We start from the raw sequence: 24,802 nt of genomic DNA, 5'->3' as shown, positions 1-24,802 counted from the left end.
CTGTGCCGTGCACACCATCATTGAGACTTTTGATGGAGCTGGCCTTGTCTGGTCGAGACCTGCCGCCTTTTGCCGCCTTTTCCCGCCTTTTCCCACTCTTTTATTCCTCGGATTCGTGCGGAAGGAGCTATCCGATCAAGAACCAAGACCATTCTATGTGCATCTGCCGTCCCGCCGCCGCTAGGACCACTTTCACTATCACACTCAGCTCTTGGACTGCTCCCAAATCACACCTCCAGATCAGCAAACCCTCCCTCAGCACCAATGCACCCTTGCCGACATCTAGAAACGGTCTAGCCGGTGCAATGACCGCCAGCCGCCCGTGCAATCCCCGGCATCGCCATCCAAGCAGCGCATCCTCCCACTTCGAATCGAAAACACCCCGACGTTCCTTCTTTGCCCTCGATCCGATGTTCAAAGGCGGTAATCTCAAAGGTGAGTGACTGGGTTCCCTGGTATTCTGATCTGGGTTTCCCCATCCCGTCCAAGAGAGAGCACGGGCTGACGACGCCGCGGGACCGTGAGTTGCCCATTGTTTTACCAGCCTTTATCTAGCCGATCTCCATTTCGATGAGCGTGGTGTCATCTCGCCCATCCTTCGAGCGCCGTCAACGTGCCGACAGTCAATCGTGTGCGTGTCAGCCAATGAACAAGTTTTCTTTTCGGTATGTACCCCCACCTCCGCCTTGTTCAGCCCGCGATAGAGCACTAGGATATTGACATGGAAAAGGACGGATCACATTCGAGGGTGCAGCCACCATTACGAGAACCGACGTCAATTTTGCCAGCGGTCAGACCAAGGATGCTTCACGACTGCGAACATAGATCCGGAGGCGCACTTGTGGAACGAAGACGCCGGCACATGCAATCATTAGGGTAAGTCCCTATCCAGCACGATACTCTGGATATCAGCAGCTGACCTGTGCCCATCCCCTGCAATTCACCAGACTTCTCCTGCCCCCATCAGAGGATATGCAACTCACCATGGTTATGTTGTTGCTCAGGATAGTATCCGATTTCATGGTTATGCTGCTGCTCAGGATATTATCCGATTTGAGAGGGTATTGCAGCTCACTATGGTTATATTGTTGCTCAGGATAGTATACGATTTGGATTTGATCGAGGACGGCCAACTTCGATTGGATACTATCCTGAGCAACAATATAACCATGGTAAGTTGCAATGTCCTCTCAAATCGGATAATATCCTGAGCAGCAGCGTAACCATGAATTCGGATACTATCCTGAGCAACAACATAGCATGGTGAGTTGCAATATCCTCTCCGGTCGGATACTATCCTGAGCAACAATATAACCATGGTGAGTTGCAATATCCTCTGCTTGTTCTAGTCCCCACGCTGGTTCTGATGCATACAAAGAAACGCCCAGGCCCGGGCATGTTTGGAGCCTACAAGTCTTCCAGACGCCCTGGTAAGCCAGAACCACCCTAGCCATTTCAGCTTGTTTCAATGCTGACCTCCACCAGTCGCCGACCTCGACTTCCACGAGATGAATTTCCTCAAGAGAAACGCCGAGGGTGCCCAAAACAACCCGCTATCTGCATCAAGAGCTCGAGAAAGGAGGCGAGAGGACCGCATCGGCGAGGAGGACGGCGAGAGGACTGCATCGGCGAGGAGGACGGCGAGGGGACCGCATCGGCGAGGAGGACGGCGAGAGGACTGCATCGGCGAGGAGGACGGCGAGAGGACTGCATCGGCGAGGAGGACGGCGAGAGGACCGCATCGGCGAGGAGGACGGCGAGATGTTGCAAAGAAGCGGGGCGTGCAGTAGATTAGTTACTTGTAAGACCTCTGGTCTGGAAGCTAGGAAAGATGGCGAGTGTGAGACCCTCAGGCTCTATGTACCAGTGCTCGGTAGAGGAGCTACCCAGCACCGACCGGCCACGAGGGACGGCGCCGCCGGCCAGCGCGTCGAGGGCTCCTGGGCGCACGCATCGTGGCATGACTTTTTCTGATTTTCACCTCATCATCACGAAAAAGCGGCGCGGGTTAGCACTGACCAATGTAATCTCATGTATAAATAATGACCGAGTAGGAAATGTCCTAAGAGTTGGAGATCCTTGAGACCATTTACACAGGTGCTCTGCAAAACCATAGAGCGCTCGCCGAGGCAGTGGGTAACGAGCACCGGGGTCATAATGCTCGACCTGGGCAATGACAACAACACGGCTAGCTAATCACGATTCATCGCTATATAGCTTGGCAGGGAACTCCTTTGTTTTATTTACACCTCTGGAGGTGGTGTAAATAAAACAGAGAACAAAGCGTGGCGTATGCCACACCAAGGAATTAAAATATTTCTACTCCAAGTGCGATGGCTCGCAGCCAAACGCCAAATGCGGCGGGCTATTCTCCCGGAAAGGCTTCCTCGACTGAGCGTAAGTGATGGTTCGCTGCCCCCTCCCGGCATTTGTTATCGCCCAGTAACATAGCCCTCAGCACGCGGAGCCAGCTCGACCCGTGTTCCCCGCACACCGGCCATGCCTCGGCCGTGGAGATGGGCTTGGGCCCTGCAGGAGATCGATCAACTTGAGCTTGACCAGCTGCCGTCTGCCGCCCACTGGCAAGGGCGAGGGTAGCGATGCTCCCGTCCCTGTTCTCGCGCGCTGTCCATAACCTGAAGCCGCCGCCCTGTGCCTCGATCACTGCATAGACCCCCAGGTGGTGTGCGCTTGGAGGCGAATGCCGCCCACCTCGAGCCATAGGGAGCCTCTCGTCTTTGGCACTGGTCGTATCGTCCTGGACGAGAAGATCACCGAAAGGCACACATTCCACGCCGCCGACGGCCGGCGCGCGGGGCAGCACTTTGAACCAAGGCGAAGGCATTCGGCCCATCTTATGAGCTAGTGCCCATTTCCCCCGCAAGTATGCAACTGATCTTCTCGGTCCACACCTACGCAAGCTCAGCCCGGGCCGCAGCATCCGGGGAGGTCCCCAGAGATCGGACCACGACACTAACACTCGAATGAAAGACGTGTATTAGTGGCCCGTATGTCGGCCGATGAGGCCCTGGAAGCCAAGGGGCTCGAGCCCGACTTCTCGCGTGCCCCGCTGGCGCGTCAGGTCGCAGCAGGTGATGCTGTCGGGCTCAGCCTCCCCTAGGCCTTCCTTGTTGTCGGCGGGGAAGCCACCCGTCTGCGCTGGGCTCGGGCGAAGCTCGGAGTACTGGCTACTGGTCTCCAAGTGGTGTCAGCAAGTCACGCTGGCGTGTCGAGGTCCTCCATCGGTTGATGTGAACGCCACCTACGTCGGCTCAGGCTCGTTCGGTCAAGCGAGGTCCGCGATCTTGACGCTGGTAGCATGGTAGATCTTGGTGTGTCGGGCAGCCTCCCAGGGGAATAACAAAAGGCCCGAATCATGGTCGCCTTGGATGTTAGCGAAGGGATCCGTCGAGGCTACCCCGTGGGTATACCAGGATTCTATCCACCAAGCTGCTGTTGTTGCTGTCAGACTTGCCGACACTCTGGACAATACCGAGTGCCGGAGCCATTTATGGTGGCACTGCGCGCTAGCTGTTGGGCCAACTTCAATATGGATATCTAGCGCTTGTTCGACCGGAGAGGATTCGTAAAAGGAGCCGCGGAGGCTAGGGGTACGAAGGAGGTCGCTGAGGCTACTGTAGCGATCGAGGGACACATGGTAGGAGAGTAGTTGGCTGGAAGGGCGCTTGATGGAGGATGTAGTCAAGGGGCTCGACGGACTGATCAGCTTCCGGCTATGGTCAAGCAGGTATCATGTCAGCAGCCCTCTTCGTGCCAGTGGGGAATACAGTGACGCTCGCACCAATGCCATCCTTGGGGTTTCTATCGTGTACTCCTTATTGCTGTAGGCGTCGATGTCACTTCTGCTTCGTACGGAATGCTGCGCAACATGCGAACATCAGCCAAGAAAAAGTTTTGGGGAATAGAATTATGCTACGGCAAATCCGGTTGGCAAAGCTCTCTCAGGGCGTGGCGGTCAGAGAAAAGAGAAGAATGAGCGTATTTTCATTCAACTTCGTCGCTTGCTGTCATGGGCAGACGCGTTTGGGTGGAAGCTTCACTTAGGGAAAGTCGCTGTAGTCATCCCGAAGCCACGAAGTGGAACTTGGGGCTCCCATAGACGTGCGTGCCCCGCTTTCCGCCGCGGCTCCCTCGCTGAAAGAAGCCCTCCTTCTGTTTTGAGGAGAACGATATGGAGTGTGCTGCGTCTAGGCAGAATTCACAGCAGTCTGCATTCTAGCCCGGCCGTGGTGAACGTAGCTACGGCAGTGCTGCTAGGTGTGACTGGAGCTCCTGTCTTTTGCAATGATGCCCGCTCGGTGCCGGAGAACTCGCGCTTCGGATGCCACGAGGACGGTCTCTTTGGTGAGTGACCAATAACTGGGGCCAACCATTTCCAAAAGCACATAGCCTTGAGGCCATTCTTCTATCTCAGCTTGGTAGGTCTGGTCGCGCCCAACACACAATTGCCTGTTGTCGGTGCTTCTGGTTCCCCGTTGATTTCCACATCATTTATTTGAAAGCGGCTGGGCCTCAAAAAACATCTGCATCACTGCACGACCTCGAGACAGAAAGTGCTTTTGGTTTCCGCATGCGCCCACACTACCGGATTCGGAGTGATTAAAACAGCCATGAATTAGCCGGAGGGATACGGAGGTGGAGGACGAGACCTTCAGTGTGCTCCACAGCCAGAGACGAATGGAGGCGCTCGCGGCACCGTTGGCGAACAATACGAAAGGGCAAAAGGGGTAAGCGGCGAGGTCCCTGAACGTTCGTGGTCTCAGGTAACTACCTAGGTGCCTGTTGTCACTCCAGGACGTCAAGACATTTATCACGGAGTTCGACGCGGTATTCTTCTTCGCGGCGCCAACCAGGAAGTTTAATGTCCAGCCTAAACCGGATGGCGGGGGGTGTTAAGGTGGGCGAACACCTCAGATAAGGTAAAAGCTTAAAAAATTACCCAATTCAAAAAAAATAAAAAAAGTTTACATTTTGCGAATACATTATATAAATATATTTAAAAGTATTTATTATTTTATTAATTTATTCTCTTTTATTAATTTATTCTCTTTTGTTAATTTATTATCTTTTATTAATTTATTATATTTTATTAATTTATTATATTTTATTAATTTATCATATTTTATATATTTTAATATTTAGTAATATTATTTATGTTGTTATTATTATTTATTATATTGTAATGGTTTTATTTTTATACGTTTTTATTGTTTTTTAAAAGAAAATTAAAAAAAAGCGCATGCGTTGCATATGCAGTGTATATCATTTTTATCCCTTTCTGCTACCTTAGCTTAGCTAACCCCTGATGCTTTCCTGAGCCAGAAAATTGTAAACATACCATCCCCACTCATCAAACCCCGAGCAGGACGCATTTTGTATGAGGTGGGGCCTAGGGCACGTGAGTGCACGGCCCACCCCGATGCAATCTGCACCCGTGGTAACAAGAAATAGACATGCCACTTTCCCAATCCGGTATCGCCAAGCGTGATACCTTACACACATTTCCTTCCGGTCTTATCGCCATGGCCTGCACTCCGGCCCAGGCAGCGGCCCAACAGCGGCCCTCGCCGCAGGCACCGCAGATCGACGGTAATAATATCTCGCGGCGTCAGGTGGAATCATTGCTAACAGTTGGCAGGAGAGCAACGCCTTGGCAAACGCAAGACCCAGTGCGTCCCCGACACAGACCTGAAGCGACAACGAACATCTCACTACACACACCCTACCGAGAGCACCATCGGCGAGCCAGACCCGATTTCGTTTTGGGTGGAGGAAGGGCGCTGGCCAGAGGACCTTTTCAGACCCGAGGAGGTTCCCATCATGCAGCGTCTACTAGCGCGGAAGAAACTCCCGTCGAACTCCGCCACTTCCGAAACGCCGAGCGACCAAAGGCCACGAGAGGAGAAAAGCGCACCGTACCGAGATCCGCGCTACGAGACGCTGCTGGCGACCAAGGGCAGTTTTATGGACGAGTCACCCCTAGGAATCACGCAAGAGAGTGAAAGCATCTGCACTACACTACTCGAATCGGAAGTGACAATTCCCAACAACACGCCGTTCCGCGATGAGGTTTTCAAGCAAACCTACATGAAGGTGCGGGGCAGGAACGAGGCTAGAGTTCTGCGGGATATCACACCTTGGATTGTCCCCCCGGCAGAAGTCCTTGCCACGGACGGCGCCACTCAGCTCGAATGCCTGATCGAAAGCGTCAACGAAGGCTGGAACAGCTCGATACCCTTTGTCAAAACGCGCCCTCAGCCGGACTACTCGGTCGGCTTCAAACGAGAGGCATTCACCAAAGACCAGCTCGCCAAATTGTCGCCATTTATTGGCGATTTCCTTTTCGAGGACCAATCGCTTTTTATGGCTACGTACTTTATGTACTTTCCATTCCTGACATGCGAGGTAAAATGCGGCGCCGCGGGATTCGATATCGCAAACCGGCAGAACGCCCACAGCATGACACTTGCGGTGCGAGCCGTCGCCGAGCTTTTTCGTATTGTAGGACGTGAGGGTGAAGTCCACCGCCGGGTTCTCGCCTTTTCCGTTTCGCACAACCACGATTCGGTACTTATTTACGGCCATTACCCCGTGATAGCCGGAGAAAAAACGGAGTACTACCGTTATGTGATCCGCAACTTCTGTTTTACTGAGTTGGGCGGCAAGGAGAAATGGGCGGCGTATCGATTCACGAAGAACGTTTACGACATCTGGATGCCCACTCATTTCAAAAGCATCTGCTCCGCCATTGACCAGTTGCCGTCGGCCATTGACCAGTTGCCGTCGGAGTTCGTTTAGTCGCTTTTTCAGGCGATGGGGCTTTTTCAGGAGCTCCGAACGGGATGCGCAGTCGAGCATTGCTAAACGGCAAGGGCCGATCCCAGACGTCGCAGGCAGCAAGGAGGAGAGAGGATTAGATGGAGAGTTAGGCCTCGTTTGGACGATGGTATGTCAATGTGTATTTTTAGAGGAGGGTTGGCGCATCAGAGGCATCATGATTGTCACACGGGGATCAATCCCTCATGCCGACAGTAGGCCGATTGGGCCAACGAACGGCCTATCAGGAGACCATGATATGAAGGAGCCCTCTGGTTGGGTCGGCTCAAAGGATCACAAGTCCCTCGCAGGTGCCAACCGCCCTCGGCGGGAGGCGCGGCAAGTCCTACCCCTCTTAGATACGTACCCTAGGACCCTCCTGTAGGCCTTCAGAAGGCCTATATAAGGAGGTCCCCCTCTCGAGGTCCCTCGAGGAGATTCTGATTCCTTAAGCATCTCCTTTGAGGCCTTGAGAGATTATCAATGCATTGAGACTCCCTCTTCAAGCCGATCTTTGATCCCCTTGTAACAATGATAGGCACGAATGGAGTTGATAGAGACTCGCTCTAATGGAAATGATTCCCTAGGATGCGCTAGCGTTGTGGTGGCTTGGCTACAGGATTGATGCAACGGTCGCGTTCCTCGGTATACTACCAACCCTTTTCTGTCACAAAGGAGGCTATCACTAAGGGCTGACACACTGTTCCAGGCCTTGGCACGGAAGATCTGCACGGGCACGGAAGATCTGCACGGGCACCGGTGCTCCGCACCGGTGCCGCACAGGGTAGATGCTTACCGAGCACTTGTCGGCGATGACAGGGGTGCGGTAGCGAGTACCGCACCCACGAGAGAGGGGATCGTGTATAAGGAGGGCACAGGGCCCTCGGCCCTGTACTCGTCCTCGTTTCTCTTTCAGAGATCTAGATCAACATACAATAGGCCCTATCTTGCACCGTTTGTCCGTCATATTTTCTATATGCGCAACAGAGGCCAATGCTTCTTTATTGACCAGTGTTCGATCCCAACGCCGAGGCTGAGTCTGAGGCCGTCCTCCGTGTACCCAAGCGTCGAGGCCAGCATGTGGTTATTCCACTAAATTAGCTGGAAGATGTTCTGCTGCTTTATGCCCTTGTGCTCAGTAGGGAAACAGGCATCTAGCTTGCCGCTCGCGGTTTGCTGGTCAAAGAGCGCGCCAAACTCCCAGTCCGGCTCGGCCATGTTAAGGCCGTGCTAGGCCTCGAAAATCAGTGGAAGGATTGGGCTAGGGAGGGCGCAAGGGTCGAGGGTGGAGGGCAAAGACCATGATGAAAAAGATGCGAGTATCGGGCCGCCACCCGTTCCGCTCGCGGACCTGTCATGATTGCTGACTTTCTAGATATATACCAGGCCACATATCTGAGCCGATTACAGCTGCAGAGGGGTAAGAGATTCGACCCCGTGATAGGCTAGCCACCTGGTCAGAAACGAAATTCAACTAACATACAGAGTGGCAGAGGTGTGGTTTCTTTATGGATACCTAGAGTTGTTCCATCACCCATGTCGCAGATGAACGTTATCTGGCTAGTCTATAAATGAGTTATGAGTTAGTCGGTAGGGAGCGGTGATGTCGAGTTGTTTATCACTCATTTCAGTCGGTCAATATTATATAATTCCAGATGACTGGGTGTGTGAAGGCGATATGGAAGACAGGTGCATCGCGCCATCAAGGCATGGCCATAGCTCCTAATATTGAGCGTCTCGAGGCAAACGTCGTGTCAGACCGTGATGGTGTAGGGCATCACTTGTGTATAGGAACGAGATAGAAAGATTCCGGGGGGACGTCGTTTGTAATACGAATATGGTTGGATCTGGCTTGTGTGTGCGTGCGAGGCGGGCGGAGGAAGGCCAGAAGGGTAGGGTAGCACGTGAGTGTAATCCCATAGCGCGTACCGATCACGAGATCGGTAGCTATACACAGGCAACGCCTGCTCTACCCTGTCAGATAAACATCTTCCTCCTTTTACACATGGATCTACAACTATCCCTCCTTAATCGAGACGATCGTCGTTTGCCATCTTTGAGTCATTTTCCGAGCCTACAAACATGAGTACCCAGCTCCTACCAACAAATATCATCGTGGCACTTGGAGTAGTCGCGGCTCTGTTCAGCGAGAAGGCGGGTCGATGAGCTCCATCCTCTTTTCGGCGCCGTTGCAGAGGTTGATACAAAGTTCTATGTGTGTATGTATGTATGTATGTATGCATGTATGTATGTATATGTGTGTGTGTGTGTGTGTGTGTGTGTGTGTGTTGTGTGTGAAAAGTGGAAGGTTTGTAGGAGGCCAAAAATACTAGTTTGTCTTTATTTTAACAATGTCCATCAGATCAGGCAGGTTCTCCTAATCGGTCTGCCTCCAGGATTGAAAGACATCTTAACACACCGGGGCGGCACACCCAGCAGATGGTAGGAACCACCCGGCTAGGTTCATGGGCGCGATGGAGTGATAAAAATCACGCGCATGGTAACTCCGGTGCTTTGCGGCAGTTTTGGACAGACAGTGGGCGGCATTTGAATAGAAGTAGCTGCTGGCGAGTAAGGGCCGGTGAGACTGACCCTGCTGGTTCTGCTCGCCGGCTTCGTTTGCTGCTCATGGGAAGCGAGGCTCGTTCGTAGAGCAATCAGCCAGTGTCGGAATGCCCAAACTTCGGACCATTAAACTATTGGTCAAGCCCACTCGCGTGGATTGACACACGCGTCCCGTTGCCGTCCCAGTCAACGCCCAGGTGACCTTCGCAGGCTAAGTTGGACCACCCGTGGCTGCTGTCTTGGGATTAAATAAGGGACCTCTCCCGCACATGCTTGGGCCTGCCAGTGCAGCACGTGTTGCCTGGTAAACAGTGCTTATTTTTGTGTCTGCAAAACGCGCCGGTTGTCCACTATTCCTTTTTTGATTTTTATATCTAGCAAAAATAAACCAAAGAGCTCGCTCAACCCTCCACAACCAAATCCCCAGCCCAACCCTCCACAACTCCAAGATCTCGGACAGCAGTTCAAGCAGTGTGTGGCCATATCTATCGCGAACATGCCTCCCATCGCACCTGCGAACCAGCCTGCCAATGCACCTGCCGACAACATAGCACAGCTACTGGACGACCTTCGGCACAACGTTCGCAACGACATGGCACAGATACTGGTCGACTTTCGGCACGACTTTCGGAACGACCTTAAGACGCGAGCAGATGCCAGGTATGTGATTGGTCCCATTATACTTACAATTGAAAGATTTATGTGATAACAAGAGCCGCCAGAGATTTCAATGCGATCGCGCGTGGATGGAACAGCACAGTCAACCGACCAGAGTGGGACCTGCATCCTCTCAAGGACCGAAACACGAACGAGGATATTGAGGAGTTCCCAAGGACGGTGGGCGACATCGACCGGATGAACGGTAAGATCCCGGTTTTTGAACCAAAGGGGTTGCGCCATGCTAATCTGTGGTCGGGATTATTTGGGCAGCGCGTGACATTGGTCGAGTCTTGCGTGCACTGGGTCAATCTTGCCAGGGAGGAATGCCTGAGAAGCGGAGGCGGCTCAAGATTGCCATCGGGATTGTTTTGCAGGCAGCGTGAATAGCTTCACAGCCCGAGGGAAGGCCGGAGTGGCTAACAAAAGGAGGGACAGGGAGGGGCAACACACGCAGCCCGCTTGGGTAAACTGGCTCTGCCAGTCTGTCGACAGAGCTACAGAGCCAGGCCACCCAAGTAAGGCATATCTAGTGTACGTACCTCGGGCCCAACCTTTTGTCCTAGATAGATAGCTTTGATAGATGCACTGGCATCAGTCAACCTAAGTTAGCTTCCAAGTACCCCTTGGAGCAAGCATCCAGACCTGCACCCAAGATCCTTTGTAAATCCCCTCAATTTCCACGTTGGAACTACTTCTACATACAGAAACAGGCTATCGATACTTCCGTATTCCGCACAGTGCCTTCCCATTATTCCGAGCATCCCACACTACGCATCCTCGTCACGCAACCATCCCGCAGGGCGTGTAATCGTATGGGTGCGGACAGTTCGTACCGGCGAGCCACTGAAGCAGCTGGAGAGCCTCGTTGCTGGCCTTTTTCCCGCCGCGGAACCAGGCTTGGGGACAGCCCTTGTGGTCACTGATGACGAGAGCGCACGTGGGGTCTTCCACGTTCCAGAGGGTAAACGACCAGGTGCATTTGTAGCCGTCCTTTTTCGTACACGGTGGAGCCTCGAAGGTGGCGATGATGCGCTGCAAGAGCCACGATAGCGAGATCAGGTCCGACACCCTCGTCGTCTGTGTGTACGCGCCGCGCAGCCAACTCTTTTCCTGGATGTCGACCCAGAAGCCGTCGGACTCCTTGCCCTCTGTCCGGAGAACCATATCGCTGTCGCCCCAGGACACTGTAGCGCCTGACTTTGGTGGGCCGTCTATGGTGAACTGGTCACATGGCACAGCCCACCGTGTCGAGAAGTGTTTGCGGAGGCAGTACGCGTCGTGCCCCAGATCGACGCGACCATCGGCGTCCATCTCAATCGAACAAGAGCAAGCGCCGCTAATGTCCCGACACGGCTCCCAGCGGTCCTGTCCATGTATCTTTGTCTTGGGATATTTAGGCTTGGCCTTGCTGGGTAGGTTATCGTCGTCCTCATCCGCCACACAGAGTAGTGCCCCCCGCAATACGGCCCGGTCCGTGGCCGGTAGTCGGCCAGTTCTGCGGTAGTCGTAAAGGTCTGCCGGTCGCGGGTCGCAGCCTGAATAGAGGAGTCGGCTGTAGCCTAGCAGGAGGCTCTTCATGAGGCCCTCTTTCTCGCCCTCCTCCACTGATGTGTCCTCGGGTAAGCATAGCTATCCAGCGAGAGTAGTGAAAGGGAGGAAGAACATACAGTCGTTGAACCGTTGGATTGGATCGTCCGCAAACGCGACCGTCTTTGCATTGTTCGTGGCCGCCCTCGCATTCGCGATGCGCTCTAGGTGGCTTCCTTGCTGACTTGAGAGCTTGCCCTTCGGAAGGCTGGGAGTCTTCTTCGAACGTCTACATTTCAACGGAGCGTTTCTGCCACCTTGGCGGTTCTTCGAAACTCCGGCCATAGTCGCTATCGCCTTTGAGGCCCTCTTACTGGCCGAACGCGTTGAGTTTCGCTCACGCATGACGCGAATAAATCAGTCTAATAGGTTATGGTACAGATAGAGGCAGAAGGAGGAATATCAGCAAGGCCAAGCCGAGACGAGAGGCGAGCTGAGAGCAGTGTCAAGAATAAAAAGGCATCAAGCGGGCTCGACAAAGCACGTCATGCGGCGCCCTGGAAAGGAAGGGTTGGGACATGTAGGCACGTACACCAACGCGACGGGCACGGCTGGGGCAACGCCATACTGCGTCTTGAGGAATGGCATGATGCGCCTCGTTCTTCTGCAACGCGTTGTACGGTCGAGAATCGACGAAAATCTGGACATTTTTTACTTGTTCTTTTTCCTGTTTTTCTTTTTTATTCCTATTCTTATCCCTGTTCCTACCGCATTGACGATTTTGGTCCCTGGGACGTGTACCGTGCGCGCAAAAGAGCCCCAATTTAAGGGCCGTTGTCCCACTCACTCCCGAAGGAGCGAATCCTTCTGCACTTCGCCTTAACCTCGCTGCCGCCGCTGCTGCCATTCCGCGCCGCTCAATATCGTCGCCGTCGCCAACTCGTGCCGCCCGCCGTCTCCTTGATATGGACCTGTTCGACCCGCTTACTCCCCCAGCCGAAGCGCATGGATTTGCGCAAACATCCGCCAAGCTCAAAACAGTTCGGTTCCGCCATCCGGCCTACCCAGACCTGGTACCATACCTTCTCAACCTGGGCGGTGTCGATGGCGTCGACTTCGACCTCGCCCTAACCGCCTGCTGCATCGTTGCAAACACGCCCTGGGATGATGGATACCTGGCTACCAAGGAGCCCGGCGGGGGGCTGCTGGAAGCCGATCGACCATCAGACGGATTGTTGCGCGGCACATGCTACTTCTTTTGCATTAAAGGAGAGCCGACAACATGTAAGACTGATACCTCCAACTGCCGGCTGCCAACTGCCAACTGTGTCCTCCCCAGCTGGCACAGCTAACACGGCCTAGATCGATACCCTGTCCTCCCTAGCTTCCATCACTGGCGCTTTCCCCACGACAATCTGCCGCCGTTGTGGCGACAGCTACACATGCCAGGACGATCCAGCGAGCACTCCACCAAAGGGCCGGCGGCGGTTAAGGAAAGGGACGTCACCTGTCGCTTGTCTGGCTACATCGACGGCACCGAAGCGGCGCATCTTGTGCCAGCGGGGGAGAAGAACTGGTTCAGCGCAAACGATATGTTAAGGTACGTAATGCTGGTACCGAAGCGGTTGTCAGCGAGCGTGCTTGCAGGGCCTAACTGGTCGCAGATATTGTCCTCCCAGCGCGTCGGCAATAAACGACGAGAAGAACATCCTGCTCCTCCGCAAAGACATTCACTATCTCTTCGACGCAAAGCGCTTCGTCTTCGTGCCCAAGCGGCCCGCCGCCCCCAATCCTATTACCCTCCCGACGACCTCTTTTCCGGTAGAGGCACACGCACACATACACCCGACCCCCGACTTGGATGCCCAGACCAAACTCGCGGCGTACGTGCTGCTGCCAGAGGTGTTTCCTGAGCTCGTTGGCCTATATCACAACCGATTGCCGCAACCCCTTTGCGGCATTGGCGTCGAGTTCTTGTTTGCTCGCTTTGCTTGGGCGCTTTTTTCCGATACCCATATGCCGATTTTCGGGTCTGATTTTAAAATCGCCGTGCTGTTGTTTGACAAAACGACGGGTGCGTTCGAAACACGGCATATGCGGGGGGTAGATACCAAAGCACACACCCGGTTGTTCGACCGGCCACAAAGCAAAAGTGCCAGCCCAAGAAAAAGGTCTTTGTCGACTTACTCGGGCAGCTATCGAGACGAAGACGATTTTTGGGACGAGACGCGGGAGCCACCAAGAGGGCGGACATTGAAGCGCTCCTGGGATACGTGTTCGTCGCCAAGCCGCGACGCACCCGGACCGGGCTTGTCAAAGTGCTCAGTGGCACTTGCAAGCCACCCAAGTCCGACTACCACAGTCGAAGGCGGCATTTCCCACAATTTCTCGCCTCCCAGGAAGCGCATGCATTTGATGGGAAAAGAGACATGAGCCGTAGTCCTGTTTTTTTCGTATCGCCGCCAATATGGGATGAGCAGAACTGGCTGTCGGGCTCGGAATAGGAACAGGACTAGGATAGGAATAAGAATAAAAACAAAAAGAACAGGAAGAAGAACAGCGCCGCTCTCCGGCGACGGCCAACCACCTCGGCAGAATTAGAAAACGACAACGACCACCAAACGCTGCGGGCACCGTGCCAAGAAAGATCAGGTACAGCCCGCTCTCGCCGCCGCGCCGAGATGGGTCGCCCTTCTTTTCCAGAGTAACGGTGGCGGCTCAATGTCTGGCCAGGAGGACGCTTCTGCCTAAGACATGGAGCATCGTAGCATCCAGTGCCCACACGTCCCCAGGAAAGCCACGTTTTCTGTGGGTCTTGCACCCTCAGGCGGCACGTACCGCGGCGAACCCCTGGCATTGTCGGTATTCTTCTCCGGTAAAAATGACCGACGGGACTGCGGGCAGCGGGGTAGGCAATATTTGCTAGGTCAATATCGCGTGGCATACGCCGTGGTCCAGAAAGTGGAGTAAGAGAGCCCGGTGATGATGGAGAGAAAGGGGAACAAACTCTAGGTGAAGAGCGAACAGCCGGCCGTCCAAGACTCCAAGGAACATGATGTTTTCTAGATTTGCCCACCTAATCAAGTCGTAAGGGCGTTTGATTATATTTGCTGACTTTTGCCACGATATTCCCTGAGTGCCCCGCGGCTATCGCACGCTTGCGCAAAAAGTGAAGCTCCAACCGCCAAGTGGGAGCCCTTTTCCGTCGACAGCCTCGCGCAAAAAATGTCCGATTATATAAGTTCTCCTTCTCCGTCCCTTGGCTTGTTGACACGCATGCTAGCAAATAGACAGAGCCAGCAGCCGCAGACGGCGCCGGCGGACATAGAGTAACTTTTGTCGTGACTGCCAAGGCCGCTCAAAACGGCGGCGCGGCCCAGCCAAATTCGGCGGCCAGAACACCACTTTCCTGACTTTGTCTATATACTATACAGCCTCCTACCATCACGTAGAAAGATGATCTGTTTGTCGCTTGCCCATCAATAAATACTTCCTGTCAGACCTAGGTGCTGAACTGTGACACGGACTTCATCACATGAAGCTGCCTGATCGGAACCAAGAGAGGATTGATGTTCGACGACTGAAGGCTACAGCCCAGCCCAAGGTGTCACGAAGCAGTGGACCTGACCTGGGTCTACGAGGCCATGCCGGTCTCTTGGCCCCGATACTCTGAAACCCCAGACCGGCTCCTCTATGGCCCACCGGTGCGCGACGGAGCAGCTACCGAGCACCAGTATATAGAGCCCGAGGGTCTGTCACGTCACCCTCAATAAGTACGGTTTTTTCTTTTTTTTCTTTTTTTTCTTTTTCATAGCTCCTGGAGTAGAGGCCTATCGAATGGCCCGCCTACGGCATGCTACGCTCCTTTGCAAGACAAAGCCAATTCGACCAATAGGCCTAGTCGCCTACATGAACGATGGCGTTTCCCATGGGCTGCTCGAGAGATCCTATGTTAATTAAACAGGCCTTGAGGCCGCGTGGGAAAGGGCCTCGATGTATTGTCCTTCCATAAGCAGCCCATCTCACCAATTACTTGCCTGGCCCACACAGTCATGTCTCATGTTGATCAACACGACCTCTGCATCTCACCCAACCGACCACGCGTGTCTGCGCCCGGGTTTCACGCTGCTGACGCTCCCTCTCGATGACCGTTGCGCAAAGGACGGGGAGTCCGACCGACTTTGACTTTTCCGAGCCCTCGCCGCCTGCGCTCGGGGCCGAGGTTGCCGCAGAAAGGGCCTGGCCATCTCTCCCAGGAAGGATTCGGCGGTGTCACAACGCTGAGAGGTCCAGTCCACCGAGCCCGGAATGTCACCGCTAGGTACCAAGCAGCTTCTAGACCCTGATTGGGCTGGCGCCGGGAGCGTGGGAGGCTATACCTTGCCAAGGATCGTGAGCGCTGGGCGGAGTAGGAAGCCAACCAGCGCCTGGCAGAGGATCGTCGGCGCTGTGCACCGCAGCCGCGAGTGAGATCAGGTCATGTAGCTCCTCCTGTGGGATACTGCAGATCCCAAGTCCTCTGCTCTCACCGAATGTCCTCACCAGGACGGACGAGTGGTGGTTCGTCTGTGGCATCTCGGGGTATAAAATCCCCTTGAGCTGCTGTCGACCTTGAAACCAGAAGCACTCTCCTGTCCTCTCACCCACGCGCAGTCTCTTGCTCCGTCACAGGTCCTCAACTTTAGCTTATCACATTATCCACACTTCCAACCACCACCAACTCTCTCCCCCACCCAGTCCAGCCCAGCCAACATGATGTTCAACGCCAACCTCTTCCTCATGGCCGCCACCGCCCTCGGCGCCCTGGCCGTCGCCAACCCGGCCCCCATGGCCATGGGCGTCGAGGTGCTCGAGCAGGATGGCTCGCTCATGGTCCGCGAGGTGGTATGTGGCACCTACTTACTCCCTCTCCTTTGGCAGAGACGTGTGTGTGGCCAAGCAAGCAAGCAAGCAAGCACATGTCGAGAGAATGCTGACGACAACACCAACCCGCAAAAAAACAAAACAGATCACCGAGGGCGCGCCCAAGGAGAAGCGCTGCCGCGAGTGCGTCCACGTCGGCAACAGGTGCACCATCGGCGACGGCAGCTGCTACGCGAAGGAGCAGGCCTCGTGCACGTGGTGCGGCAACCACTGCAAGTCCATCTGCATCCCCCGGTAAGTCCTTGAACATGGGGAGAAACCCCCCATTCCCCTCTTCTGGCTTCGGCCCCCTAGGCATCATGATGGCGGTGCTGACGCATGTTCGCAGGGGAGAGTCTTGCACCAAGTGGTGCCTGTAAAGCGGCAGCATGGCAAAATTTGGTCCAAGAAGGCCACTTGCTGCTCGGGCCTAGGAGAAATCACATCAGTCTGCAGAGCAAGGAAGTTTCCCCGACGGTGTAGTAAAAGGGAGACTTTAACGGTCGTCTGAGGATTTAGGGGAGGAAATGCCCTGTCGCAGGTTGTTTGGTCTTTGGAGTTTTAGTTCACGACAACACGCTCGTTATAACATATACACACACTTGCAGGAATCCAACATGTTGCTGCTCAAGTCGTCAAAATAGCCTTGCCAGCCATTTAACCTCCTTCGTTTCACGTTGGCAATAGAGTGAGCATCACGGGTAGTTGGTCTTCTAGTTACAAGTTCGAATTGATAGCATCGCTAAAAAAAAAAAGAAAAAAAAACATCATAAAAAAACAACCTTAAAAAGTCCCCGCGAGATATGGGTCATCCATTACCTTAAAAAACAAACAAAAAAAAAACAAACAACGAATGGTTTACAAAGAAGGGATATGTGACCATACAATACAGATGAGAGTTGGCAAAAGACGCCTCCGCACGCTCAGATGTACATGGCGCGGTGGTCTCCCGACTCCTCCTGCTGGCCGGTGAAGCGCTCGATCTCCATCAGCGACTCCCTGGTCACCGACGGGCGCGTGCGCTCGAGCGCCGTCTTGAAGTGCTCCAGCTTGATGACCCTCTTCTGGGTCCCCGCCGCCTTGTCCTCGGCGTCCTCGGCGTCCGCCGCGCCGCCGGCGCTCTCGGCCTCGGCCTTGGCCTTGTTGTCCGCCTCGAGCGCCTTGTGCGCCGCCATGGCGGCCTGGACGCAGAGGGTGCGGATGTCGGACCCGGAGAAGCCCCTGGTCATGGAGTCGGCCGCCACCTCGTCCAGATCCAGCTTCTCGTCGAGCTTCTCGTCCTTGAGGTAGATGTCGAGGATGGCCCTGCGGCCCGCGGCCGTGGGCATGCCGATGTGGAGCGTGTGCGGGAGCCGGCGGCACACGGCCTCGTCGATGTCGCCGGGCCGGTTGGTCGCCACCATCAGGAACGGCGCCTTCTTACGGCTGACCAGTCCGTCCATCTCCATCAGGAACTGGCTCATGGCCTTGCGTTGCCAATCGCGGTCGCGCGACTGCCTCCGTCCAAAAACCGAGTCGCCCTCGTCCAGGAAGATGACGCATGGTGCGAGCTTGGTGCCCAGTGAAAAGAGAGCCTTGATGCGCTTCTCAGTCTCACCCACCCACATGTTCTGAATGTCCGCCGGCGTCGCTACAATAAGGTTGGTACCCGAAGATGCCGCGACAACGCGCGCGAGGTGCGTCTTGCCCGTTCCTGGCGGGCCGTACAGGATGGCTCCGTTGACAGCTTCTTTGGCCAGCAGACCGTATGGCTTGCTCGTCCGTAGGGAGAGGAGCTGCTTGAGGCTGTCCATGAGGGCTTGGTCCATGTGTATACCCTGAGCGGCAGAAGAGACGGCAACTGTGGTGACGGCAGGCAGGGGGTTAGCGGTGGACAAATAACAAGGGGTCGAGGTAAGCCTCGGAGAGGACACCCGCATACCAGTATCGACGACGCAGTCAAAATATTCCTTCTCGGCATCGGAGCAGCTGTCGGAGATGCTGGCCAAAAGGGACTTGACCTTGGACTTCTGGGCCGGGCCTCCAAACTCGACCTGCTCCTCGTCGCTGTCTCCGTCCTCGCCGACAAAGTCCTCGTCACCGGCCTCGTTCATCTTGTCGAGAACTGCCTGGTTCTTCATCACTCGCTCCATGACGTCAAAGACGTCGGCAGGGGTTACGGAGCCGGCTCTAACGGCACGCGCAGACACCTGGCGCACGACGCGAGCTGAAAGGGTATCGTCCCAGTCCGCGAGCGTCTGCCTCCTATGATCGTCCTCCAACTCGTCGACGACCGACTCGCCAGCGGCGGGGCCCGAAGGATACAGCGCGTCGAGCTTGACCGCCGGGTGCTGGTCCAGAGTGACGCGGATGGAGCGTCGGAGCAGCCGCCACTTGACCCTGGGCCTGGTCCGGGCGCCGTACTGCTTGAGGGCCGCGCTGGCGCGCTTGGTGTTGCGCGGGGACACGTTGATGACAGTCGAGTCGTCGAGGCCCAAACCGTCCCACGCCTTGCTTATGCCCGTTGTGGGCCTGTTCTCCGAAGAGCTGTTGGACACGGCAGTGCCGACGACGACGACGGGGAGACCACTCTCCCTGCGGACCTTGTTAACGCCCTCAACCAGTCGCTGCATCGGTGTCTGTTTGCCCACAGCCTCCACGTTGCGGAAAAGTATAATCAGCGGCCGCGGTTGGGCAGGGGAGGCATCCTTGCCGTCAGCGCTCGACGAATTTGTGGTGGCCTCAGCGGCACTGGTCTCAGCGTCAGCGGCTTGCTGCGAGTCCGAGGTGGTGGCGTTGGCCGGCTTGGGCACTGAAGCAAACGCCTCCTTGATCGCTGCTTGCAGAATCTTTGTTGCGGCTTCAAATGCGTCCTTGACGCCGGCTTGCAGGATATCTGCTGCGTCGACAGAGTTCCCGGCCGCAGCTGCCACAGCCTTCTCGCCAATGGCGGCTGCGCGCGTCTCGGCCTCGGCAGTCTTGTCCGCCGACGATTTGGCAGATGCGTCGGCCAAGCTCTCTTTCTTGCTGGCGGGGCCTTCGAGGATGCAGCTCACCGCAGCCTTGGCCTTCTCGTCGGGCTTTCCATAGCCAAAGAACTCGCCGACCAGCCGCAGCGGCGACGTCAGATACTTGGGACCTACCGCCCGAACCTCGTCAGACTCATGCCAGAACTGGTAGCAGAGGTCCTCCAGATCGTCAAGCTCCATCATGACGATGTCGGCTTGGACATCACGAGCAACTTGACGCACGACCTCGTCGAGGAACTCGAGGGAGCCGTCCTTGGGGGATTGGATGAGGAAAGAGGACTGGGTGATCCAGGACTCGGGTGGGCTCTTCTTTGTGCTGTCGTCAGAGCCAGACTTGACTGGGGGCTGGAGGGCTGCAGACAAAAGATCAAGCGCCTCGTCGTAGATGTCCTGGTGTAGCTGATAGACGGGCCTTTGCGGGGAGGGTTTGTCAACCTCGGTCTTCTCCAGATCAGCCGCCGCCGCCGCCGCCGCCGCTTTCTTACAGCTACACATCTCCTCCACAGCCTCCGTCTTTGTTGTGTCGAAGCTGGGCTCTGCCGGAGGAGTTGTGGTGGCTGCACTGTCAATCGACTGGTCGTCCTTCTTGCCAGGAGCAGCCTTGTCCTCCGACTTGACATCTGACTCGCTTGCTGGTGTAGCCTCGGTGCCGTCGGGAGCGCTTTCAGATGGGCTCTCTAACTCGCTGTCGACCTTGCTCTCAGGCTCGGTCACGAGCTCGCTTGGGGGTGAACTGGTCGGTGTGGTTCCGGGCGTGTTTTGGGCAGAGCTCTCGGCAGAGCTCTCGGCAGAGCTCTCAGTAGAACTCGCGGCGGAGCTTTCAGAAACGCTCTCAGGCTTGGTCTCCTCCACCTCGGGCTCACTGTCTGCCTTCTTGACGGGCTTGGGCTTGAAGAGCTCCACGGCTGACTGGCGCTTGACGAGGTCTTCGTAGAGCACCACATTGCTACCAAGGAACCAGTCAGGCAGCTTCAGCGCGTTTGCGCCGGTTGTGGCCGCCGGGGGAGGAGGAGGAGGAGGAGGGATGGTCGTGGTTGTGGCAGTCGTCTCCGGCTTGGGCGGCTCGGACTTTGCGGTATCGTCGGTTGTCTGGTTGGCATCGGGCTCGGCGTTTTCTGCGACACCATCTTCCTCCTCGCCGGCTGCCGCAGCGTCATTGGCCGCAGCCGCGGCCTGGGCATCAGTCTCTGCCGAGGGTGCAGTCTGGTCGGTGGGGGTTTGAGGTTCCGAGGTCGATGCGCTGTCGGCAGCCGCCTGGTCTTCGGCCGTGGTTTCGGGCTTGGCGACCTGGTCATCCGAACTAGGCTTCTCCTCGGATGGCGGCGTCTTTAGGGCCGACTTGTCATTGGCCGATTTCTTGTTGCCACTCGAAGCATCGTCGGTAGGCTTTTCGGTCGTGGCAGAGCCCGAGGCGGCGGGCTTTGTCGCACCAGGTGCCTGTGTCGTCTGGGCGGCTGTTTCAGCAGCCGGCTTGATGGAACATGAACAGTGCTTGCACGTCTCTGCTGGAGCGACGGGGTCGGCGGCGGCCGGACTGCCTGCCTGCTGCTTGGCCGGCACCGCGTCGTGGCTCCCCATATCCTCGGGGACGACCTCTGGCGGGTCTGGCTGCAGAGCCATGTCTTCTGTTTGGGCTGATGCCTTTGCTGCAGTGGCCAGGACGGAGCTGGCAATGAGACACAACAGCGAGAACAGGTCGGCCTGGTTTGGTGGCATCGCGGCCTGTGTTTGAGTCGACGCTGCTGCAGAGCCCGTGGATTTCACCATGTCGACCGACTGCGGCGTTACTTGCTGCTTGCCGACTCCCGCTTGGGACCCGGCCATCTTGCCGTGCCGCCGAGCGTGGAATTTAGCGTTGAAGTGGTCATTAAGGTCTTGCTCCAGATATGAAAATGGAGTGGTCGCGGGGGTGGTGAAGACGGAAGCAGCGCTGGAGGAGCCATCGGGCCCGCCGTCGGTGTCTTTCGCCATGGAGCCGGTTGGATGATCCGAATGGAGGTTGCTCGCAGGTATGGAGGACAGAGAGAATCAAGGCGGGGTGTAGATGAAGAACAAAGTAGCGGGAGACTTGGACGCGTCTATACGACCCGTCGGGGCTTGAGAAGCAGGAAAGAGGCGCAGCTGCTCAGCTCGACTGCCGGGGAGGTGGGAGGGAGGGAAGAGGGAAGGTGAGAGATCGGATTCCAACCTTTTTTTTTTTTTCCCGCGCAGGCGCACACCCTCTGACACTGGTCAGGAAGGCGGTCAGCAGTCTCAAATAGTAAACCGCGCCAAGCTGGACCTCCGTGCAGAGCCCCTGCTGCCTGGGGGCGAGTTGGGGACACGACTATGTGCTACCGGGGGCAGGTGAGGCTGTAAAGGCGGGACGGAGAACCGACTGCCTGCCTGGAAAGCACGACAGGCAAGTGGGGCGTGACTCAGTTCGGGACAAGCGTTATCTGCGGCGCGTGCTGTGCTGGCTTTTAGGGGGGGGGGGGTTCCCGGCCGCTAGCGCTTTGGTTGGTTCTCTCCGCACGCAGGCAGCCGCCCCGAATCTGATGGTTGGCCCTGGGCTGTCCTGGGGTTGCTGCATGGGCCAGAGGGCAGGGGCTTCTGTGGCTGCTGCCGTGTCCCGTCGACGAGCGGAGGAGATACTGAGGAAGCAGGACTCCAATCCGAGCGAGGCACCCGCCGGGCCCAAAAGCCCACGAGAAGGCAGCTTGGGCACCCAGCCTCACGTGATACGTGTCGGCAGGACAGGCAAGGGGAGGCAGCCAAGGCGCCCAAGGGTGGACCCCGAATCCTAGCCGTCAGCTGCAGGCTTTCTCAGCCCCCAATGGGCCTCTTTCTGCCATGGCTGCATGTTGAGACTTTTGGCTGCACAACTGGTGCATGCCGATCACGCCTGGGCCTGTGCTCTCGAGCCTTGTGTTGAGCTCCCTAGATCACACATATCTTGCCATATCAAACACGTCCACACTAGCCCCTGAAGCGGGAAACCGTCACACATCATGGTCAAACAGGCAGGCTAGCGGGGCAGGCAGGCTAGTGGGCAGGCAGGCAGTCAGGCCCACTCGAGACATCAAGCTTCCACTGAGGTCCCGCCCCCGCTGCCGTTGCTGGGCGGCTTCGTATCCGTTTGGCGGCATGGCTCGAGCGCACCATGGACCCGATGGCGTTCAGGACTGGGCGCGGCGGGGAAGGTCCTCCCCCCACTACCAGGATCCGCCAACCGACGCCAAGTCAATCTCGGCCTGGACCTCGAGCCAAATTGGGCAACGGTGATGGGCTGTGTGCCCTCAACATTCTGTCTTGGGAGGCTGTGTGGCTTCTTCAGCTCGGCTCTCAGTCTGCCCTTGTTCCACGGATAATGTAGTGCATCGAGAGGCGATGCCCTATCACGCCACGGGTGCAGACGATACCCGGGTTTGTTTTGTCTTTGAGATCTTGCACGGCTTGGGACTTTGGGGTCTAGCCCACGCGCCAACCTAAGCCCCGTGACATCCCGTCCGACACAAGTAATCCACCGCAGCCAGCGAAACGGCGCTGCACCTCTGTTCGGCTAGGGTACCCAATAAACGTTGATGGTTCCAGGGATCACAAACGTTAGTGCAAGATACATTTTCTTCCTTGGAAAACCAAGCCAAACTGATGTACCACCCAGGATCAACCGTACCAACGTTTGTGATCCCTGGGACCTGGCCAGTCTGTATATTCCATATTTATTCACCTACGGACATGAGCAATTGTCACACGCCAATGTGTCTTTACCGGTACATGTTCTCCGACCACCTCGTTTGGTATTTGAGAAGGGTTCCCCGGGTAGTGGTGGCGATGCCTTTGCCCCCGACAACTGGACACAGTTCCGGTCGCCCAGAATGTTTGTGCCGTAGCATTTGCACCTGGCGGCCGCTCCCTCGCTTTAGCCAAGTTGATGTATTTTCGGGTCGTGGTAATTGAGCTTGCCCGTGCAGACGATGCCTAGCTCGTCACATACTATCAGCTCAAAGAGCCGCTTGCACAGCAGCGGTTTCTCTGGTCAGCCGGGCCGGTCCGCTCATCGGCTCATTCGCGTGGGACAGAATTTGCTTTGGCCTCATCCAACATTTATGATCTTGATCTGCCATGTCCTTCGCCTGCTGGTAGCCTGCCTCATCTGTTTCGGACGAACACAACCACCAACTCAGGCCGCCTTCCCTGTGGTTACTATCCACCAGGTTCGTGGGCCAGCCGCTGGTCGGGCGCAGGGATACGACCCACATACGCCAACCGTGGGCCTTGACGGCAGTTGGCGGAGAGTTTGTTTCCCATCTTCAATGGCGGCCATGGCAGGCACCAACCTCGACAAAAAAACGATCCTCACAGTTTTTTCCCCCCTAACAAACCTTGAATTAGCGGAGGAGGCATGGGAGGAGCAATCCTAGAAAACAATCAACGGGGACGTTGACAAAAATCCTGGATCCATATTCCTGGTCGTGCATTACGTGCCCGCAGGTTGACCACAATGCTATTAATTCGTTCTTTTTTGTGCTTTTTTCGTAAGCTATGGGTTGTTGCTTGTATACCTTACTGGTTGGGACATTAAAAGCAAAAGCCTGGCAAAGCCTGGCAAAGGAGCACGAATTTACTTTCGCTTATCGGCTGTACGCACCAGCCAGCTGGAAAGGTCACCCCGCCCCAGGTCACATAACTAGGGCGTAATACGTATGATACGGGAAGTTCCTTTGTTCAGCAGTCGCCATCCAGAGCCGCCAGCGATCGAGATAGACTTCCCATCTCTTTAGCTGGGGCCGTTGTCCAAGACAGTGGATGAGAAGTGTGATTACGTTGACAAACAGCTTCATGAAAAGCTCCAGGAAGCTCAGCAGTCGCCATCCAGAGCCGCCAGCGATCGAAATAAACTTCCCATCTCTTTAGCTGGGGCCGTTGTCCAAGACAGTGGATGAGAAGTGTGATCACGTTAACAAACAGCTTCATGAAAAGCTCCAGGAAGCAGCAGAAAAGGCTTTTCGGCGTGTTGAGCAGGAACAACTCGATCCTTTCGATGGACTCGTCAGGATCAAGGTGCCGGTGGTGGACTTTACACGACCCGTCGCGGACTGGGGCCACCTAGTCGGCGATTCCAAGGCCATGTTCAAGCACATCATCCGCTCGCATCCTGGCGGCTTCAATCTGCCCAAGTAGCCGGTAGATAAACGCGCGGCCATACTCATCACCACCCGCACCGGCGGTACAGTTGCAACAGGCACGTATCAATAAAGGCCCGGCGTAGCCAGAAGGAGTATGGGGAGGGAGGGGATTCGGAAGGAGTATGGGGAGGGGGG

The 24,802-nt window shown here is 55.9% G+C and overlaps 11 protein-coding genes across 11 annotated transcripts; 7 read left to right on the top strand and 4 right to left on the bottom strand.

Annotated features, from left to right (window-relative positions):
• Positions 1–1,015: 1,015 nt before the first annotated feature.
• GGTG_04832 (hypothetical protein) lies at positions 1,016–2,084 on the top strand. Its single transcript, XM_009222629.1, has 3 exons — positions 1,016–1,172; positions 1,379–1,430; positions 1,486–2,084. The coding sequence occupies exons 1-3, from the start codon at positions 1,077–1,079 to the stop codon at positions 1,788–1,790; spliced, it is 453 nt and encodes a 150-aa protein (XP_009220893.1). The 5' UTR covers positions 1,016–1,076; the 3' UTR covers positions 1,791–2,084.
• A 155-nt stretch (positions 2,085–2,239) lies between these two features.
• Positions 2,240–2,722, bottom strand: GGTG_04831 (hypothetical protein; the record flags this gene model as incomplete). Its single annotated transcript, XM_009222628.1, has 2 exons — positions 2,240–2,251; positions 2,495–2,722. The coding sequence occupies 2 exons, from the start codon at positions 2,720–2,722 to the stop codon at positions 2,240–2,242; spliced, it is 240 nt and encodes a 79-aa protein (XP_009220892.1).
• A 276-nt stretch (positions 2,723–2,998) lies between these two features.
• GGTG_04830 (hypothetical protein) lies at positions 2,999–3,509 on the bottom strand (the record flags this gene model as incomplete). The annotated part of the gene is made up of 2 exons (XM_009222627.1): positions 2,999–3,196; positions 3,432–3,509. The coding sequence occupies 2 exons, from the start codon at positions 3,507–3,509 to the stop codon at positions 2,999–3,001; spliced, it is 276 nt and encodes a 91-aa protein (XP_009220891.1).
• Positions 3,510–5,490: 1,981 nt separating this feature from the next.
• GGTG_04829 (hypothetical protein) lies at positions 5,491–7,829 on the top strand. Its single transcript, XM_009222626.1, has 3 exons — positions 5,491–5,610; positions 5,660–7,482; positions 7,547–7,829. The coding sequence occupies exons 1-2, from the start codon at positions 5,544–5,546 to the stop codon at positions 6,817–6,819; spliced, it is 1,227 nt and encodes a 408-aa protein (XP_009220890.1). The 5' UTR covers positions 5,491–5,543; the 3' UTR covers positions 6,820–7,482; positions 7,547–7,829.
• Positions 7,830–9,698: 1,869 nt separating this feature from the next.
• Positions 9,699–10,705, top strand: GGTG_04828 (hypothetical protein). Its single transcript, XM_009222625.1, has 3 exons — positions 9,699–10,062; positions 10,125–10,264; positions 10,333–10,705. The coding sequence occupies exons 1-3, from the start codon at positions 9,899–9,901 to the stop codon at positions 10,443–10,445; spliced, it is 417 nt and encodes a 138-aa protein (XP_009220889.1). The 5' UTR covers positions 9,699–9,898; the 3' UTR covers positions 10,446–10,705.
• An 11-nt stretch (positions 10,706–10,716) lies between these two features.
• Positions 10,717–12,326, bottom strand: GGTG_04827 (hypothetical protein). Its single transcript, XM_009222624.1, has 2 exons — positions 11,730–12,326; positions 10,717–11,666 (listed from the first exon to the last, which is right to left on the bottom strand). Exons 1-2 carry the CDS (start codon positions 11,992–11,994, stop codon positions 10,843–10,845), a joined length of 1,089 nt encoding a protein of 362 aa, XP_009220888.1. The 5' UTR covers positions 11,995–12,326; the 3' UTR covers positions 10,717–10,842.
• Positions 12,327–12,454: 128 nt separating this feature from the next.
• On the top strand, positions 12,455–14,175 carry GGTG_04826 (hypothetical protein). The gene is made up of 3 exons (XM_009222623.1): positions 12,455–12,873; positions 12,952–13,189; positions 13,254–14,175. Exons 1-3 carry the CDS (start codon positions 12,555–12,557, stop codon positions 14,020–14,022), a joined length of 1,326 nt encoding a protein of 441 aa, XP_009220887.1. The 5' UTR covers positions 12,455–12,554; the 3' UTR covers positions 14,023–14,175.
• Positions 14,176–14,470: 295 nt separating this feature from the next.
• GGTG_04825 (hypothetical protein) lies at positions 14,471–15,362 on the top strand (the record flags this gene model as incomplete). The annotated part of the gene is made up of 3 exons (XM_009222622.1): positions 14,471–14,497; positions 14,880–14,918; positions 15,183–15,362. The coding sequence occupies 3 exons, from the start codon at positions 14,471–14,473 to the stop codon at positions 15,360–15,362; spliced, it is 246 nt and encodes an 81-aa protein (XP_009220886.1).
• A 979-nt stretch (positions 15,363–16,341) lies between these two features.
• Positions 16,342–17,178, top strand: GGTG_04824 (hypothetical protein; the record flags this gene model as incomplete). Its single annotated transcript, XM_009222621.1, has 3 exons — positions 16,342–16,473; positions 16,598–16,746; positions 17,100–17,178. 3 exons carry the CDS (start codon positions 16,342–16,344, stop codon positions 17,176–17,178), a joined length of 360 nt encoding a protein of 119 aa, XP_009220885.1.
• GGTG_04823 (ATPase family AAA domain-containing protein 1) lies at positions 17,098–21,701 on the bottom strand. The gene is made up of 2 exons (XM_009222620.1): positions 18,413–21,701; positions 17,098–18,331 (listed from the first exon to the last, which is right to left on the bottom strand). The coding sequence occupies exons 1-2, from the start codon at positions 21,468–21,470 to the stop codon at positions 17,415–17,417; spliced, it is 3,975 nt and encodes a 1,324-aa protein (XP_009220884.1). The 5' UTR covers positions 21,471–21,701; the 3' UTR covers positions 17,098–17,414.
• Positions 21,702–24,287: 2,586 nt separating this feature from the next.
• On the top strand, positions 24,288–24,662 carry GGTG_04822 (hypothetical protein; the record flags this gene model as incomplete). Its single annotated transcript, XM_009222619.1, has 2 exons — positions 24,288–24,296; positions 24,468–24,662. 2 exons carry the CDS (start codon positions 24,288–24,290, stop codon positions 24,660–24,662), a joined length of 204 nt encoding a protein of 67 aa, XP_009220883.1.
• Between the last annotated feature and the right edge of the window lie 140 nt (positions 24,663–24,802).

This window comes from Gaeumannomyces tritici (genome assembly GCF_000145635.1).
Source record: "Gaeumannomyces tritici R3-111a-1 unplaced genomic scaffold supercont2.2, whole genome shotgun sequence".
Classification (NCBI taxonomy): domain Eukaryota; kingdom Fungi; phylum Ascomycota; class Sordariomycetes; order Magnaporthales; family Magnaporthaceae; genus Gaeumannomyces; species Gaeumannomyces tritici.
This window is presented reverse-complemented; position numbering and strand designations above follow the sequence as displayed.

Bases quoted from the DNA above. Each gene is read 5' to 3' on its own strand.
- GGTG_04827 (XM_009222624.1), bottom strand. From the start codon at position 11,994: ATGCGTGAGCGAAACTCAACGCGTTCGGCCAGTAAGAGGGCCTCAAAG. The intron at 11,667-11,729 runs GTATGTTCTTCC...AGGACACATCAG, and splicing joins AATCCAACGGTTCAACGACT to TGGAGGAGGGCGAGAAAGAG.
- GGTG_04828 (XM_009222625.1), top strand. From the start codon at position 9,899: ATGCCTCCCATCGCACCTGCGAACCAGCCTGCCAATGCACCTGCCGAC. The intron at 10,063-10,124 runs GTATGTGATTGG...AAGAGCCGCCAG, and splicing joins AAGACGCGAGCAGATGCCAG to AGATTTCAATGCGATCGCGC. The intron at 10,265-10,332 runs GTAAGATCCCGG...TTATTTGGGCAG, and splicing joins CGACATCGACCGGATGAACG to CGCGTGACATTGGTCGAGTC.
- GGTG_04829 (XM_009222626.1), top strand. From the start codon at position 5,544: ATGGCCTGCACTCCGGCCCAGGCAGCGGCCCAACAGCGGCCCTCGCCG. The intron at 5,611-5,659 runs GTAATAATATCT...AACAGTTGGCAG, and splicing joins GCAGGCACCGCAGATCGACG to GAGAGCAACGCCTTGGCAAA.
- GGTG_04832 (XM_009222629.1), top strand. From the start codon at position 1,077: ATGGTTATATTGTTGCTCAGGATAGTATACGATTTGGATTTGATCGAG. The intron at 1,173-1,378 runs GTAAGTTGCAAT...ATGCATACAAAG, and splicing joins TGAGCAACAATATAACCATG to AAACGCCCAGGCCCGGGCAT. The intron at 1,431-1,485 runs GTAAGCCAGAAC...GACCTCCACCAG, and splicing joins CAAGTCTTCCAGACGCCCTG to TCGCCGACCTCGACTTCCAC.
- GGTG_04823 (XM_009222620.1), bottom strand. From the start codon at position 21,470: ATGGCGAAAGACACCGACGGCGGGCCCGATGGCTCCTCCAGCGCTGCT. The intron at 18,332-18,412 runs GTATGCGGGTGT...CCGTCACCACAG, and splicing joins TGACTGCGTCGTCGATACTG to TTGCCGTCTCTTCTGCCGCT.
- GGTG_04826 (XM_009222623.1), top strand. From the start codon at position 12,555: ATGGACCTGTTCGACCCGCTTACTCCCCCAGCCGAAGCGCATGGATTT. The intron at 12,874-12,951 runs GTAAGACTGATA...AACACGGCCTAG, and splicing joins TAAAGGAGAGCCGACAACAT to ATCGATACCCTGTCCTCCCT. The intron at 13,190-13,253 runs GTACGTAATGCT...AACTGGTCGCAG, and splicing joins AGCGCAAACGATATGTTAAG to ATATTGTCCTCCCAGCGCGT.